Source organism: Oscarella lobularis, chromosome 4, assembly GCF_947507565.1.
Source record: "Oscarella lobularis chromosome 4, ooOscLobu1.1, whole genome shotgun sequence".
NCBI lineage: Eukaryota > Metazoa > Porifera > Homoscleromorpha > Homosclerophorida > Oscarellidae > Oscarella > Oscarella lobularis.
In genome coordinates this window covers 2,833,309-2,848,440 of record NC_089178.1, presented here as the reverse complement: position 1 = coordinate 2,848,440, position 15,132 = coordinate 2,833,309, and the positions used below count along the sequence as shown (strand labels likewise).

Here is a 15,132-nt window from a genome sequence, read left to right as displayed (position 1 = left end):
TTAAAACACTTTGGGCGCTAATACGTGGGCTAATACGTGTACGAAAATTCCGTGCATTTGCAAAAATAAAAATTCACCAGACTATACTATCACACGTCTTTTCTGGTGCGGCCAGCTCCAAAAACGGCTAAATCAGTCACAGACAATTTAATTTTAGAGGTTTTCGGCAGCGATTGGCGCAATGACCCCGTTCTTGCGACCGACCTGCATCCCTGACGATTTTCCGTAGATAGGGCTTGCATAGCAAACGAGAAACGTTTTGACGGCACGGCACACGACGGCGACGGAGATTTCAGCGAACGATCAGTAGCGATATCATTATCGACACTGTTCAGCGCAGCGAGCGACGTAGCTGTCGTTTCATCACCGAATCGATCCAGCGAGACGGCTCGAGGACGACTCGATTTCGATATTCTTGTGCCGTCAACCGATAACTGCATGCCCGTGTAGGGAGGAACGGCGACGGCAGCCTTGATTAATGAGAAAAAATTATTTGATTTATGGGGAGCTCACAGAACTGGTACGCTACGCCAGTACAGTGTTTATTACCTGCTTCAATGCCAGTTCGAATCGTCCGGTATCCACTGTCTTATTTACCTTTCGATCTATAACGACTAGACGCCGGAAGAGTAATCAATACATTGACTGAAGTGCGGCCGAGATGCTCCTACCCTTTATGGTATCCTCGATGACTTGTGGACACAGTTTCGCTGTGACTTTACCGCTAGCTCCCATTGCCGGACTACAATTGACTTCAATCTAAAAAGTCATATTTTTCTCACAGCGTCGACGTCCTACATATGATAGAACGTACCAGCCACGGTCTGTAGTCCCCCTCAGTAATCATAAAATCGGCACCATACAGTTCAAACGAATTCTGTTTCAACTGTAATTATATTAGCCCGCGATCTAGTCTCCGTTCTGCATGCCTTTCGAGTTTCCATGTCTTCTTGCGTCGTTAGTAGGACATTGGCTATGGCCTGTTTCATTCCAGGATAAATGGTTTCGTCCCAGGCCGTTTCGGCTCCGCGTTCACTTTATAGACGTGCATAATGCAGTTGCAAGCGAAGAGAGTAAATTTCACGGCACTTACGCAAGAAATTCTTTGAAGCGTTCGTGAAACCAGAGATTGTCATCAGGCAATTCTTCCGATCTCGCCACATTTTCGTAATACTTTTGTATGGAATTATTGCAAAGATGAACAGACCTTGCAAAAGAAAGAGCAAAGAAAATTACGACGTGCGCGTTATACATAGCGATTTGCCTCTTACACATCAAGGTCGTCGAGACTGAATTGCTGCGAGCAGAATCTCAAATAGCAATCCTTATACATCCAAAAAGTAAGCGGATTCCAAGCAGTGACCAAAAACCACTGACGAATATCAAATTTTGTGTTGTAAATCAGAAGCGGTCGTTCTAATAAAAAATATGACGTCAAACTCGGTTAAAATCGCTACAACGCCTTTTTCTCGCTACCTATGTACTTCTGAACAACCCATTTGCTTTCGTCCTTCTGAGCGGGACTAGAAGCTAAAGCTAGTATTGTTTCCAATTTGTTTATGCACGTTATACCTAATTGTATGGTTAATTAAAAACCAAACCTCTCTTCACACGTACCTCTGCCTCGAGATTTAGCCCCCGGTTTCACTATCCAAATATTGGTCATGCCGTCCATATCAAACTGAGGCAAGTAGAGTCTTAGCTAAAAATAAATTCAATTGTACTAATACTCCTATTTGTAAATGTATTGCTGTACCTGACTAAGAACGTTTTCAAAACGTGACACGTCATTCTTGTCAGCATGAGGTTCCAAAGTTCCTTTCTCGCTATAAGCAGATATGGTACAAAAGCGAAGACTTCATATGCAAACCTACACGGTCAGTTGATGCGAAAAAAGTACAAGCGAATTCCACTCTTCTTCCGTCAAAACCGATTTCTGAGCGCACAAAATAGATGCTTATCAATGCAGCAGTGCACTTTTCTGACCGTGCCGTGTTCATCGATATCCCTGTGTTCACAGGAAGTGATAAAATTTTCGCAGGCCTTGAGGGCAAGTTTGATTGCACTGCGTGGTATGACGGGTCCGTTTGAGCCACTTCTAGGCCGACGGTTCTGATAATTATCTGTAATCCATTTCAAGATGTTTGACGCTGCCGTCAGCCGAAAATCGTCTATCGCGAAAGAATGCGAATTCGCATGCACAGACGCGAATAGCATCGTGAAAAACGATTTACCAATGAAATTGAATTTTTCGTCGTCGGCGCAAAGTCGGTAGCAGCGAGGAAAAAACGTGTCCGCGTGAACGTCGCCGTGCCATCGCAAATTTCGCAGATGCATGCATATGCCCACCTTGGAAAGACAGTTTCGTTTCGAAAAACAAACTGCATTCTATTCTACCTTCGTTGTAAGGGAACCGTTGCGTTTGTAGTGGCAAGCAATCTGGTCTTTGCGAAGCAGACGGAACGCTATGTCCCTCGGCTTGCAAGTCCATATAAAGTGCGGATAGCTATCCCTCACGGCTCGAGACTAAACAATTAAAAAAGGACCTTTTAGTATATTAGCACATTGGTGACTCTTACTTACCGCCATTGAGTATTGATCATCTTCACTAGAACTAAACTCCTCTCTATAGGCTTGCACAAGAAGATCTGAATCCTCGGGCTCTCCGTCGCTATCGCTACTAGACGCGTCGCTTTCGGACGCAGCCGCAGTCGTCGTCGCCTCTTTCTCTCCAGCAACATTTCGCACAATCTTTTTCGTCTTCTTCTTCATAGCACGTTGCCCGTCTCCAAGCGGTCCGTGATAATTCTTCTCGACCCAACCGCGTCGTCTCAAACTCTGCCTGACGGCCGGATACGGACCGAGACATAGGAAAACTTTCTTCTCAATGACGGCTCTCTCCGCCGCGTGGCGCGCTCGTCTCACGCGTCCAATCGACGGCACGTCGCACCACTGCGGCGAAACAAGCGCCGCCGACGACAAGGACCTTGTCGTTGCCGTTACCTTCGATCGACGACATTTGGGAGAAATGACAGTTGTCTCTTGGGGTACAGAAGCTGATAGTCGCGGTGGCGGCGGCGGCGACGGCGACGGCGACGGCGCTTTTACAACGTTCGGTGCCGCCGCCGCCGCCGCTGCCACCGCCACTTTTCGAAGCGGCGCCGTCTGGACTTGGATCGGAGTGAGACTCGCCTCCGATTGGATTTCCGGCAAATTGCTGCACGAGCTTTGACACTTTTCGGGCGACGATGATAGGGAATCATTTTGCGCGTGCGGCACGAGAGAGGGCAAGCAGGCGGCGGACGCACTTGATTTCGACGCCCGCGCCTTGGAATTTTTCTTCTTCGTTTTGTTGTCGTCGTCGTCGCGTTGACGACGAATATTTCGCGATTTGAACGTCGTTTTGAGTTTTTCCACAATTTTTCGACTTTTTTCGCTCACGCGCGGTCGAAATGTGAAGAGTTTTTCCGTTTCGGCCGCTTGCGCCGCTTGTCGAAGCCCGTACGCTTCTTTCCATCTGTCTCCACGCTCGCGTGCCATTTTCAGGCTCGTTTGATTTAATTTTGGCGAAAATGTGAGTTCGGAGTTGAAGCTGTAGTGCATCCGATGGGCGTCGCGATATTTGCGAAACGGTGCGACGATCGTGCGACCCGTTTCGTCGATTTTCACGACGGCGCCCACGGTCGACGCCGCCGGTACGGGCTTGGCTATGCTGTCCAAAACAATGGAAGTTCCGCCTTCGGTCGAAGACAGCGACATCGGCCTTATTTCTACGCACGACGCTTGTGGAACTGGGCAGCAGTATACTTCGGCGTTGTCATAGCGAAAACACTGGCGCGTGATCCGGGGAGGGCCCGGATGAGCGCGTAATTCCGACGGGACAAGACGGGACATGAAGAAACGTAGCTTATTGGAAGGAGAAAGGAAACGATCAAGAAATGGCTACTATTCTGAATTAACGTTTTTACTGACGACCTTTTATGGTCAGTATCCGGGGACTCGCAAAGATGGCCTCCGAAGCTTCGCCGCCGCAATGCCGTCTCTATCGCGACATCGAGCCAAATCAACTTCCCATCGTCTACAGCTCAACGTACAACATCGGCTTTCTCGGTCTCGAGAAACTCCATCCATTCGACAGCGGCAAATGGGGTCGCATCTTCACGATGCTCTGCCAAGACGGCATGATCGCCTCGTCGCGCGACATCGTCGAACCGCTCGAACCGACCGAAGACGAACTCCTCAAAGTCCACGAGAAATCCTACATCGATTCCCTACGCTGGAGCGTCAACGTCGCGCGCGTCACCGAAGTTCCCATCGTCGCTATGCTCCCAAACTTCATCATTCAACGCAAGGTCCTCCGACCGCTGCGCTATCAAACGGGCGGCACGATCCTCGCGGCGAAACTGGCGCTCGATCGCGGCTGGGCGATCAACATCGGCGGCGGCTTTCATCACTGTTCGCGTTCTGAAGGCGGCGGCTTTTGCGCTTACGCCGACATAACGCTCGCCATACATTACCTTTTCGAACACGTGCCGACGATGGGGTCCGCCATGATCGTCGATCTCGACGCCCACCAGGGAAACGGGCACGAGCGCGATTTCGTCGACGACAAACGCGTCTACATACTCGACGCCTATAACGCGGGCATCTACCCCATGGATTTTCCCGCTCGACGAGCGATACGACGTTCCGTCGAGTTACGTCACGAGACGAGCGACGACGAGTATCTTCGTCTCGTGGAGCGGCACGTGGAGTCGGCACTTAACGAATTCCGTCCCGACGTTATCGTCTATAATGCCGGAACGGACATCCTCATTGGGGATCCGCTCGGACGACTTGCTATCACCGCCGAGGGAATTGTCCAACGGGATGAAATCGTTTTCAAGGCGGCGCGGTCGCGGGAGAAGCCCGTACCCATTGTCATGGTGACATCGGGGGGCTATCAGAAAAAGACGGCGCGAGTCATTGCCGATTCGATTCTTAATCTGTGGACGAAGAAATTGATTTCTGGACTTGAACTCGACGGTAGCAGTTCTCTGTAAAAAAACGAATGTTTATTTTTGTTATAGTACATGGGTTTTGGGAGGGGGGGGGGGTCTACGCTGTAGATTCTCTATTTAAGTGGTTGTGGTAGATTGCAGATGACTTGGTGCGTCGGCAAACATGTACTTCAGCTGATAGGCTTCAGAGAGGAGAACGCTTATTTCATCGTCGCCCCATCGCGATGTGGGTAGATTCTGAAGAAAAGTCATGATTCCCTAAAAAAGAAGGCTTTCTTGACGACAAAAGAAAACCGGCGGAAGATTTTTTGCCTGGAAATCTTTCTCTTGGAGTAGAGACTTGGAGAAACGGACGAGAAAGGCGGAGCAAACGTAGAGATGAAAATTTCCAAAGCCATTCGCCTCAGCATGGTACGTGTCCCATAGGCGGATGACACATCGAAGCGGAAGTTCGCGCATGAGTATATTGTTAAACCAGCGAAAGGAAAATTGAAGATATTCGACGGAATTTTCAGCCAGATGCCGATGAAGTGAAGCTGGAGGGAAATAAAATACTCCTATTAATTATTGCCGTAAAATTCTTTTGCATTTTGACTCGCCATCAACTCGATTCACAACTTCTCGCATGCCATTCACTTTTGTCTGTATTCCCGGCTGGGCAAACGTATAATTATCCTAAAATATTTGTTTCAGTAAGATTTTCTCAACAGCGTTTTCTCTCCTACCTGAATTCCATCCAGTAGATGACTCATACACCAGTAGCTGTCAGCTTCCACTGCAGCTAGAGTCTCTCTGGCCAATGAAGACACGTCAACTTTGTCAAGGTTTTCAGAAGGACCTAGGCATGTGTATGACGCGAGCCTTTCCCTATTTGCTCAACATGTACCTATGTGCTCCTTGAGAAAGACGATGAAAAACGGCGTAAGGAGATCATTGATTCCCTGTACGTAACCGCTAGCGGGATGCCTCATGGCCCAAATGTAGAGAACTCGCTCGAACGTCTGTCAAAAAACATACCACATCAGATATGAGAAAAAACACGACGTCAGACGTACTTCTTGAACTGCCGTCTGATTCATAAGGGAAAGTGAAGGAATCATCCTCGGAACATCAATGCTAATCTAAGAACGACGATCCAATATCCTCACTAGGAGTTCCTCTTCCCATTTCACTTGCCTGTCTAAATGTTTGCTCATGCTGCGAATCCAGTCTCGTCTTATAGTATTGCGCTAAAAATCGTTCATATTCCTGCCGCTTTCGATCCAACGTCGAATGCCGCCTCTCGACATTCGCAGGCAAATAACCCTAAATTTTACCCCTAATTAAAACATTTCGCTACTCTTTTCCTATTCCTACACAAAGCAGCTTCCAAGTCGTCGACCTCACAATACCCGGTATTCCACCCCAAGCAAGCTTCTTCAATTCCTCTAGAAAAACCCGTCTAAAATAGATACACATAAGGCAATCGGTCGCCGCACCTAAATCCGTGTTGGGACCAGCCAACAATTTCTCAAACTTCTGCAGACGAATCGTGTCCCTATCAGGAAGAGTCGCCGTCGTCCCGCTTCCCCCTACGCCGCTGCTATGCCGTCCTGATCCTCTGCTGGCACTCCTAAGACCTCTTCCGGATTGAGATCTCTCTTCTCTTCTTTCCACTCGCGGCGGAACCGTGCCCTTCGCCGTTGGTACGATTTCTTCGGGTTCTGCGGCGTCCCACGGATCCGATTCGTCCCAAGCGTCGCTCGTCTTTGTGTTGAATTCGTCGAAAGAGGTCACTTTCTTTCCTTTCGGTGCCGTTCGCGGCGCTGGTCCCTTGTTCGGTGACGATGTCAGATCGTTGTGCATTAGAGGAGGATGTTGGGCACCGTAGACAGGTTTTACGCTGCGAAAAAACGAAAATATACCTGTTTGTTTATACGGGTTTTTTCTTCTCGACCTTCCAGGGACTTTGTTGCCACTCTTTTTCCAAAACGATTTGCCCGGACTCCCGATGCGCGCCTTCGCTGTTGACTCCGCCATGGGAACGAACGAACGACGCGCTTGAAAACTCAGAACGACGTGAATACGTATGAGCTCAGTGCACCAACGCATGCGCTCTATTCCGACCCCGGATACACCTATGTCAAAAATAGAAAAAACCTGAATAGATGGCCACTTTTTTTATTACAAAACACTGCTGCATTAGTTGCAGTCAACACAGCCTCTTCATACACTATCAAAGTCTATTTTTCTACAGTGCACATTGCCACCGCTTGCAGACAAAGCCCTATACATTATTATTTTTTATTAGTCACTCCTAAAAAAACAACTGGAAACATCTTCTTCTGCAAATTCAGTATTGCGACAAATTTGCTCCAACAAAGTCATACTCGCCTATCAATGATAATACGTTTTCACTACAGAGTCTGTTTTGTGTACAAGATGGCATACCATCAGCTTCAGGTTGCTGCTGCCTTCGAGCTGTTTGTTGATAAGAGACAGACAGCTAGAACTTAGCTCTACTAACATCTACTGGTATACCATACCCTCTGGTTGAGAATAATCCGATTCGCGTGGAAGTACAAAGTCATAATCTCCTGAAAACAAAATCATCAATTATACAATTAGCACCGTATTACGTTTAATTACCATCCACTGCGGGAGCAGACGTGTCATGTACAGCTACCACAAGATGACTTATGTCACTTATCTTATGTACTTTGCCTGCCTTTACCTGAGCGGGTCTTGAGTGAAACGTAGTCATAATTGTCAGCTAAAAATCTCTGACTTTGAAATATTTCTACATATAAAAGAAGTCGCATACCTCCTCGTTGAGTCGGTGACGCCGCCACTGGTGCATTCATTTGCTGAGGAAGAGCTAGAATATATCAATGAGAAAGCAAAAAAAAGAATAACATAACGATCCTACTAGGAGCCAGGCGAGCTCCAGGCTGAACATAGTCATAGTTGCCTTTACACACACAAAATGAAATTACAGAATAAAATGTGATAGAGAAAGTGAACGCACCCTTGCTGTGCGATGAAGACTGCGTGCTCGAAACGGTGTGATGAGGAATGGCCATGTGATAATCGCTTGTATCTAAGAAAGGAAATGGCACATGAATACATTCATACTTTCTACTCTTTATAAATGAAATGACCAGGTTCAGTCTTCCGTCTTCCTGCTGGAAAGTGCCCTCCACTTTCTATATTTTTAGCCAGGTGGCTATGAGACGGAAGTTGCTCATAGGATTCCGAAATTGTCCGCTGATGTGAATGATCTAGTTTCATTCTTCCTGGAGAATCCGATGTGTTCAAATTGAACTTTGATGCATACGCACATTCTCTTACCAGAATAATCTACGTTCTGATAGTCCCTGCCACCAGAATTGTCAAATCCGTGCGAAAAACGCTTTCGTGCAAACGGATTTTCACCCAAGTCCAATTTACGCGGCATCGTCTCTATATAGAATGTTCGATCGCACGGAGCCCACTCCACATTGATTATTCCCGGAAACGCACCTTCATCTCTTCCAGTCGAAACAATCGACGTCGGCCCAGCAGTATCCTCTTCCGAGTCAGAATCTTAATTAAAAACGAAAGAGTGTCACAATCGCCGTCACACGCGCCATTTCTCCATACCATTCAACGAGTCGGGCGTCTTCTTTACAGGACTACCCAACGACAACGGTCGAATGCTGACAGGACCCTTTGTATCCTCTTCGTCATCTGAATCCAAATTATGACTTCCGTGGCTCTCTGGGATGTCATAGTCCGACGGGGGTCGCGGCGCCACTTCATCATAATCGGAATTTCTCATAGGCTGAGAAATCGTCTTTTGTAGATCCTTCTTTTTCCTTCCCGAATTGACGCTCATCGATCGAAGACGCTCCGCTATGGACTGCTGTTGCTGAGGTGGACGAGGAACGATAGCCGCCGGAGCATAATACTGATTATCGGACTAGAGAGAAGAGTCGAAGGTCATTCACCATGGACACCTTGGAAGAAAATAAAAATGCATTGAGGGAGGGGGGAAACCTACGATTGTCGGCTTCTGTGGTCCTCGCTCGCCGAAACTGATTGGCCGCTGTCGATTGGTCACACGCTTGTCAGGTGGCCTCCTAAAACGATGCGAGTAGTTAACTAAACGGGAGGGTGCCCCGTTAGGGGAGAGCGAACCGGAGTTGAGCAGCTTCGGGTTTGGTGGGCGCCTGCGGCGACGGTGCACCCTGGTTCAAAACGGGAGCCGATGCCTGTCGGGTGTGATATACATGAGATCGATAGGCGACCGAAGTCTAAAAGAAAGAATAAAGAACTTCGAGTGGGTCCCCCCCTCGATCTCGTCTTAGACGCACGTCTTCGTCCCGATTGACGACGCTGCGCAACGCTTCGACCCATTCGTGCTTTTCCGGCGCCGAATCGGCGCTCATGTGATAGACGCGGCCCGTCGTGATGATGTCGAAGACGTGCTTGTGCGTGCGCGACGAGAACGACGAGTTCGTTTCGATTTTTACCTTGTCGGTGAGAAGATCGACAGCACCTAAGCGGAGAAGTTTTCGTGGGAACGAGAAAAAACAGGCGCTACTCCCTCCCTCCTCCCCCTTCCTTCTTGTAGAATTCTTTCCTCTCCGGAGGCGTTATCGCCCGCCTACCTTTTGGTTCTTTGCACGCCAGCGCCGCCGTCTCGTCTTCGTAGTATTCGAGGCGAACGTACGGGGGCGCGCACGGATAAACGAGACGCGAATCGCATAGCATGCACCAGCGACGTTTCCATTTTGCCAGAGCTTGTCGTTGGGGAGGCGATTTTGTCAAGTAACCGCGTTTGAGGACTTCCTGGGCGCTTGCCATGGCGAAAGCAAAGCGACCAAGCTGAAACGGGGGCGTTAGTGGTTCCTCGTTGAAATCAGTCCTCTTCGCAAGAGACGCACACGCGCACGATGACGCTAGGTGGGCGCGGTTTCCTTTCTAACGTCACAATAAAAAAATCAACGCTACAAGCATACATACTCTGCTACAAGTATGGCCGGTTTTGCTAAAAATCTTCTTGGCGCTGCCGCCGTCGGAGTTGGAAGCATAGCGGCATACCGAGTCTTTGTCACTTCCGGCGGCACTACTGCGTCGGCAACATCCGCTCCCAAATCCAAATTTACGGCGACCGACGATTATCCTGACTTGAAGCTGCACAATAATGTAATGGCGCATTGCATGACGCCCGACATCTATGCTCGTCTGCGTAATCTCAAAACGCCGGGCGGTTATACGATTGACGAGTGCATTCAAACGGGAGTCGACAATCCCGGTCACCCTTTTATCAAAACCGTCGGAATTGTTGCCGGCGACGAAGAATCGTATTCTGTAGAACAAAACCTCGCGACAGTCCAATTATTGATGGGTTGATTATGGAACTCTCCAGGTTTTTTCGGATCTGTTTGACCCGATCATTGATCAGCGTCACAATGGTTACAAGCCAAACGACAAACATACAACTGACTTGGATTCTTCTAAGGTTTCGAATTTTCTTCTTTTTTTTTGACCCGGGGCTTGGATGTATGTATTTCATCTAGTTGAAAGGAGGAAATTTTGATGAAAACTACGTATTGTCGTCGAGAGTTCGCACGGGACGCAGCATTCGCGGTCTCAGCTTGCCGCCGAAGTGCTCCAGAGCGGAACGTCGGGCAGTTGAAAAGATTGTTTCCAAAGCCTTAGGTGGTCTAAACGGCGATCTTTCCGGAAAGTACTATCCGTTGAATAAAATGACAGAGCAAGAGCAACAACAACTTATCGACGTGAGAACAGAAATTCGATCTCGTTTTTCATTTCCCTTATTTTTGCGTAAGGATCATTTCCTTTTCGACAAGCCGGTTTCTCCGCTTCTACTCTCCGCCGGCATGGCTCGCGACTGGCCGGACGCACGCGGCATATGGCATAACAACAACAAAAACTTTCTCGTCTGGATCAACGAGGAAGATCACACGAGAGTCATTTCCATGCAAAAGGGCGGCGACATGAAGTCCGTATTCGAAAGATTTTGCAGGGGACTAAAAGAGGTCAGAGGATGCGTAAAAGACGACGTTTCTGCAAGAGGCTCTACTGCAGGTAGAAAAGGCCATTCAAAAAGATGGCTATTCGTTCATGTGGAACGAACATCTCGGCTACATCTTGACGTGCCCTTCCAACCTCGGAACCGGACTGAGGGCCGGTGTGCACGTCAAAATTCCTCACTTGAGCAAGGTATAGTACTTATGTACACCGCTAATTAACTCCCTGCAATCTCTTGAACGCCTATTTCTAGCACGCATCATTCCAAGACATTCTCGGCAAATTGAAATTGCAAAGTCGCGGAACCGGTGGCGTCGACACTGCCGCAGTTGGCGGCATTTACGATATTTCAAATGCCGATCGGCTCGGAAAATCTGAGGTAAGTTACCCTCTCAAATTCCAAGCCGTAAAATCGTACGTGTCTGTCAGGTTCAGCTAGTCCAAGCCGTCATTGACGGAGTCAATCTTCTAATCAAAATGGAAAAGCGTCTGGAGAAAGGCAGTCCCATATCAGATCTGATGCCATAAAACAAACTCTTCCCACCTCGATGAATCCTGTAGTTGATTTGTAAAGAAAGCGAGCAAAGCAAAGCGAACTCGATTCCCTCCCTCATGCACATCGCGTGATACCATGCAGCGTCTTTTGACCTTAGTGCTAAGCGCTCTTCCCTTCCTATGTCGCGGAGACGACGTCGTTCTAAAACCGACCTCGTCCGGCTCAACGACGTCGTCCATCGGTCTCGTCTTCATTCAGGGAGCCCAAGTGACTGCCGCCCAATACGTTCCTCTGGCAACGGCAATCCAGAACGCGTCGAGTCGAGCCGTCTGGGTCGGCATTCCCGAACTCTTTCTCGACGTGGCCAATCCCGTCGACTTGCCTAGCGGTATTCAGCGAATTCTCAAAGCAATGCGCGCAGCGGGAATGCCGTCGACGGCGCCGACATTCTACGCCGGTCATTCGCAGGGAGCAGTCGTACTGCAGGACTACGTCAACGAAACGCACGGACAGGAGATCAACGCGACGGGGCAGATTCTCTTGAACGCCTTTCTGCAGCGAAAATATCGAAACGTGACTTTTCCCGTATCCACGTTGACCGTGGGCGGCGAACTCGACGGACTTTCTCGAGTCACACGAATCATGGAAGCCTATTATCATCAAATCGTTCTAGCTAAGAATGCGAGTCAGGCGTCGATTGACTGGCCCGTCGTCGTCGTTGCAGGAATGAATCACTTCGATGCGGCGTCGAGCTCGCCGCCCCTTCTCGTCAAAGAGAGAGATCTCAAATCGGAAATTTCCGTCCAAGTGGCGCACGAAATCATCGCTCGACTAACGACGACGTTTATGGAAATTCGACTCGGAAATGACACGGGACGTTCGACACTACTGGACGCCGTCAAAGAGACCGACGTTATCGTGAACCCGCTCATACGAGCCTACGAGATTGAAGGCTCCTATCACTTCAAGTCGCCGTGCTACGACCAGCCGCCTAGCGAAGCCTGTCAAATCGGTTGCCCGTGGACACAACAGGTCGCTCAGCCAATCATGGGCGGGCTAGAGGCGGGACGACTGCGCGACGTCGACGCTTTTCATCCCGTATCCCAAATCAATCCGATTCATTTGCCGAGCATCGTAAACAATTGCTCGACGACGTCGCGCGACTGCGTCGTCAATACGACGACGGTGAGCGAGTGCGTTTACGACGAGCTCGACAATTTGGATACGGGCTTCGCGTCGACGTCGGCGCACGAGATTCGCGCCAAGCTCAAGTCGCGACAGACGATCGTCAACGCGGCGGGTCGCGGACCGGCGTCGTTTAACACGACCGACGGGGGATCGATATGTCGTGTGATCAATCAGGCGGCGTTCGACTGGGCGACGAACGCGACGGCGAATCGAACGCTCGCGAGATTCAAGCGATACGGCGAACCGATGCGAATGGGAGACGACAAGGGGCCGTACAACGCCGGTCCGCTGTGGATATATAATCCGCTGGAGTTCAATCGACGGACTGATGACGACGGAAATAAATTCGTTCTCGTTCAGGCGCCTATGCTTCGAACTCCTGTGGATTTCGTTATTCCGTTATCGGCCGGTTTTCACTACTGTAAGCTCCTATCGCCGGCGAGAGCAATCGAATGGATATACGTCGATGGATTGCGAGCCCATTATGGCATTTGAGTAGCAAGGACCCATTCCGCTTTCCCCCCCCCTTTTTTTTCTTCTGTTTCAAATATTTTTCTTACTTTTTAATTGCGTCAAATTCCCGCGCCCTTGACCGCTTTCTGAGCTGCATCGTCCATATCGTCGGCCGATTCAATGTTCAGTCCGCTCTCTTTCATAATCACTTTTGCAGCGTCCACGTTGTTGCCTAGAAACGTCAGTCAAAACCCCTCCTGCACGTACGTATGTATGTAATTAACTGACCTTGCAGACGAACCACAAGAGGAATCTTCAATTTTATATCTCGGCAAGCTTTTGTCACCCCATTTGCAATCGTTGCACAATTGACAATGCCGCCGAAAATATTCACAAAAATTGCCCTAACCTGAAGTACACGCGCATTATATTACATTTGCTAAATAAGAAAGCACGTCACACCTGCTCGTCTTGTGTAAGAATTCGAAACGCTTCGAATACTTGCCGCTCATTCACGCTGCCGCCAACGTCCAGAAAATTTGCCGGAGTTCCGCCGTACAATTTGATTATATCCATTGTGGCCATAGCAAGCCCAGCTCCATTAACTAGATATAAATTTTATGCATTAGGTAGGATTTTTCTTCGGATCCATTTTTACCGAGACATCCAATGTTTCCTTCCATTCCGATGTAGTTGAGGCTGTGCTCAGAGGCGGCAAGTTCGCGAGGATCTGTCTGCGATCGGTCCTCCATTGCAAAGATGTCTTTCTGTCGAAATTGGGCGTTGTCATCAAAATTCATTTTCGCGTCAAAGCAAAAGACTGAAAATGACGCGATAAACTAAAGAAGAAGAAAAAAACTAGATTCAAATCTAACCTTGACCGTCGCCCGTCTCCCCCAAAGGATTGATTTCGATTTGCGTTGCATCTGTTCGAATGAATAGATCATAAAGATTGATCATCTGCTGAGACACCTAAAAGTCAATATTCACATATTAGATTAAGAGATGCAATACTTAATAAATTCTACCTCTGCTACGTTTTTATCAAAACCCAACTTAACAGCTAAATCCTCAGCCTGATCCAATCGTAAGCCTTTCTTGATGTCAACAGGAACCTTAGAGAAATCATTAATTAAAACTAAATACAATAGCATTTCGTTACTTTATAAATTTTGTCCGGAGTTTCTTCAGCCACTTGCTCAATGTCCACGCCTCCAGCAGGACTTGCAACAATGAGAGGTCCAAGTGTCTCCCTGTCGAGCAATATGGCAAAGTAGGTCTCTCTCGGAGGACCAAAACCTTGGGCTACTGTCACCTAAAAGCAGAAAATAAAACGTGCGACAAAAGGAGGAAAAAAATGAAGATTCACTTTGGACACTAGTTCCCCTTCTTTTTTCGTCTGCTTGGTAATCAGTCTATTTCCCAACATTTCCCGGGCAAATTTTCCCACATCATCAGGACTAAACAGAACGCACAATCCAGTGCCCCAAATACGCACAGTAAAGAGCGGCTATTGTACCTCGTCGTTACTTTGACTCCTCCTTTGAAACCGGTATCGAATTCTCCTTTTCCACGTCCGCCAGCTAGAACTTGAGCTTTGACGACTAGTTCCTGAGCGCCGGGCGCTGTAAGACAAGGGAGTCGGCCCGGGGCCCTCTCCATCGCCCACTCCAAGAGTACCGAGTTGTTTTGCCGCTTCTAGCGCGTCTTCTACTGTATCGCACACGCGAAATTTCTGCACGTTCACGCCGAATCGTTGCATGAGCGCCTTGCCCTGATACTCGTGCAAATTTAGTCGCCGATTCGGACACGCGATAGGAAAGCGCGGTTTTCTGAGCTGAAAACGACTTAGAAGGTATGCTAGAGAGCGCTGAACGGATACTTACAAGGAACGCCGTTGCACGAGCTAACGAATTGGCCATCCTCGCGTACGTAGTGTGCGCGGTAGTGTGCGCACGCCTTGCGCGTCATGTTCTT

The 15,132-nt window shown here is 48.6% G+C and overlaps 7 protein-coding genes across 7 annotated transcripts; 3 read left to right on the top strand and 4 right to left on the bottom strand.

The window, feature by feature from the left end:
* Positions 1-4,866, bottom strand: LOC136186556 (tubulin monoglycylase TTLL3-like). The gene is made up of 15 exons (XM_065973940.1): positions 2,584-4,866; positions 2,398-2,526; positions 2,235-2,349; positions 1,987-2,171; positions 1,875-1,936; positions 1,757-1,826; positions 1,618-1,702; positions 1,477-1,572; positions 1,272-1,416; positions 1,094-1,207; positions 930-1,035; positions 815-877; positions 672-759; positions 550-614; positions 1-470 (listed from the first exon to the last, which is right to left on the bottom strand). The coding sequence occupies exons 1-15, from the start codon at positions 3,892-3,894 to the stop codon at positions 90-92; spliced, it is 3,015 nt and encodes a 1,004-aa protein (XP_065830012.1). The 5' UTR covers positions 3,895-4,866; the 3' UTR covers positions 1-89.
* On the top strand, positions 3,982-5,084 carry LOC136186567 (histone deacetylase 11-like). The gene has a single exon (XM_065973954.1). It carries the CDS (start codon positions 4,008-4,010, stop codon positions 5,040-5,042), a length of 1,035 nt encoding a protein of 344 aa, XP_065830026.1. The 5' UTR covers positions 3,982-4,007; the 3' UTR covers positions 5,043-5,084.
* Positions 4,993-7,082, bottom strand: LOC136186562 (TBC1 domain family member 22A-like). The gene is made up of 10 exons (XM_065973947.1): positions 6,937-7,082; positions 6,479-6,882; positions 6,357-6,427; positions 6,177-6,305; positions 6,056-6,121; positions 5,887-6,001; positions 5,726-5,838; positions 5,600-5,675; positions 5,313-5,536; positions 4,993-5,258 (listed from the first exon to the last, which is right to left on the bottom strand). The coding sequence occupies exons 1-10, from the start codon at positions 7,017-7,019 to the stop codon at positions 5,118-5,120; spliced, it is 1,422 nt and encodes a 473-aa protein (XP_065830019.1). The 5' UTR covers positions 7,020-7,082; the 3' UTR covers positions 4,993-5,117.
* A 70-nt stretch (positions 7,083-7,152) lies between these two features.
* LOC136186558 (TRIO and F-actin-binding protein-like) lies at positions 7,153-9,880 on the bottom strand. Its single transcript, XM_065973942.1, has 16 exons — positions 9,632-9,880; positions 9,335-9,519; positions 9,159-9,274; positions 9,022-9,100; positions 8,622-8,940; positions 8,502-8,564; positions 8,331-8,441; positions 8,141-8,275; positions 8,008-8,079; positions 7,909-7,950; positions 7,804-7,857; positions 7,714-7,752; positions 7,629-7,661; positions 7,526-7,576; positions 7,431-7,460; positions 7,153-7,373 (listed from the first exon to the last, which is right to left on the bottom strand). The coding sequence occupies exons 1-16, from the start codon at positions 9,825-9,827 to the stop codon at positions 7,333-7,335; spliced, it is 1,566 nt and encodes a 521-aa protein (XP_065830014.1). The 5' UTR covers positions 9,828-9,880; the 3' UTR covers positions 7,153-7,332.
* A 74-nt stretch (positions 9,881-9,954) lies between these two features.
* On the top strand, positions 9,955-11,595 carry LOC136186564 (creatine kinase B-type-like). Its single transcript, XM_065973949.1, has 7 exons — positions 9,955-10,334; positions 10,393-10,485; positions 10,544-10,765; positions 10,817-11,026; positions 11,076-11,210; positions 11,272-11,397; positions 11,448-11,595. The coding sequence occupies exons 1-7, from the start codon at positions 9,999-10,001 to the stop codon at positions 11,544-11,546; spliced, it is 1,221 nt and encodes a 406-aa protein (XP_065830021.1). The 5' UTR covers positions 9,955-9,998; the 3' UTR covers positions 11,547-11,595.
* A 54-nt stretch (positions 11,596-11,649) lies between these two features.
* LOC136186568 (uncharacterized) lies at positions 11,650-13,294 on the top strand. Its single transcript, XM_065973955.1, has one exon. It carries the CDS (start codon positions 11,650-11,652, stop codon positions 13,195-13,197), a length of 1,548 nt encoding a protein of 515 aa, XP_065830027.1. The 3' UTR covers positions 13,198-13,294.
* On the bottom strand, positions 12,693-15,095 carry LOC136186563 (succinate--CoA ligase [GDP-forming] subunit beta, mitochondrial-like). The gene is made up of 11 exons (XM_065973948.1): positions 15,042-15,095; positions 14,836-14,992; positions 14,675-14,780; positions 14,525-14,615; positions 14,318-14,470; positions 14,184-14,270; positions 14,031-14,127; positions 13,814-13,975; positions 13,618-13,760; positions 13,444-13,564; positions 12,693-13,387 (listed from the first exon to the last, which is right to left on the bottom strand). The coding sequence occupies exons 1-11, from the start codon at positions 15,075-15,077 to the stop codon at positions 13,275-13,277; spliced, it is 1,266 nt and encodes a 421-aa protein (XP_065830020.1). The 5' UTR covers positions 15,078-15,095; the 3' UTR covers positions 12,693-13,274.
* Positions 15,096-15,132: the final 37 nt, after the last annotated feature.

What these genes read in the sequence shown, in the direction of transcription:
- LOC136186567 (XM_065973954.1), top strand. Translation starts at nt 4,008, where the DNA reads ATGGCCTCCGAAGCTTCGCCGCCGCAATGCCGTCTCTATCGCGACATC.
- LOC136186558 (XM_065973942.1), bottom strand. Translation starts at nt 9,827, where the DNA reads ATGGCAAGCGCCCAGGAAGTCCTCAAACGCGGTTACTTGACAAAATCG. An exon ending in GGCGTGCAAAGAACCAAAAG is followed by an intron (nt 9,520 to 9,631) that starts GTAGGCGGGCGA and finishes TTCTCCGCTTAG; the next exon opens with GTGCTGTCGATCTTCTCACC. An exon ending in GTCACCGACTCAACGAGGAG is followed by an intron (nt 7,753 to 7,803) that starts GTATGCGACTTC and finishes AGAGATTTTTAG; the next exon opens with CTGACAATTATGACTACGTT.
- LOC136186563 (XM_065973948.1), bottom strand. Translation starts at nt 15,077, where the DNA reads ATGGCCAATTCGTTAGCTCGTGCAACGGCGTTCCTT. An exon ending in AGAAGCGGCAAAACAACTCG is followed by an intron (nt 14,781 to 14,835) that starts GTACTCTTGGAG and finishes CTTGTCTTACAG; the next exon opens with CGCCCGGCGCTCAGGAACTA. An exon ending in TCTTGTGGTTCGTCTGCAAG is followed by an intron (nt 13,388 to 13,443) that starts GTCAGTTAATTA and finishes TGACGTTTCTAG; the next exon opens with GCAACAACGTGGACGCTGCA.
- LOC136186556 (XM_065973940.1), bottom strand. Translation starts at nt 3,894, where the DNA reads ATGTCCCGTCTTGTCCCGTCGGAATTACGCGCTCATCCGGGCCCTCCC. An exon ending in GGTTGTTCAGAAGTACATAG is followed by an intron (nt 1,417 to 1,476) that starts GTAGCGAGAAAA and finishes ATTTTTTATTAG; the next exon opens with AACGACCGCTTCTGATTTAC. An exon ending in AGTCTCGACGACCTTGATGT is followed by an intron (nt 1,208 to 1,271) that starts GTAAGAGGCAAA and finishes TTCTTTTGCAAG; the next exon opens with GTCTGTTCATCTTTGCAATA.
- LOC136186562 (XM_065973947.1), bottom strand. Translation starts at nt 7,019, where the DNA reads ATGGCGGAGTCAACAGCGAAGGCGCGCATCGGGAGTCCGGGCAAATCG. An exon ending in TGGTCCCAACACGGATTTAG is followed by an intron (nt 6,428 to 6,478) that starts GTGCGGCGACCG and finishes GGGTTTTTCTAG; the next exon opens with AGGAATTGAAGAAGCTTGCT. An exon ending in ATCTACTGGATGGAATTCAG is followed by an intron (nt 5,676 to 5,725) that starts GTAGGAGAGAAA and finishes CAAATATTTTAG; the next exon opens with GATAATTATACGTTTGCCCA.
- LOC136186564 (XM_065973949.1), top strand. Translation starts at nt 9,999, where the DNA reads ATGGCCGGTTTTGCTAAAAATCTTCTTGGCGCTGCCGCCGTCGGAGTT. An exon ending in GCGACGAAGAATCGTATTCT is followed by an intron (nt 10,335 to 10,392) that starts GTAGAACAAAAC and finishes GGAACTCTCCAG; the next exon opens with GTTTTTTCGGATCTGTTTGA. An exon ending in ATCGGCTCGGAAAATCTGAG is followed by an intron (nt 11,398 to 11,447) that starts GTAAGTTACCCT and finishes CGTGTCTGTCAG; the next exon opens with GTTCAGCTAGTCCAAGCCGT.
- LOC136186568 (XM_065973955.1), top strand. Translation starts at nt 11,650, where the DNA reads ATGCAGCGTCTTTTGACCTTAGTGCTAAGCGCTCTTCCCTTCCTATGT.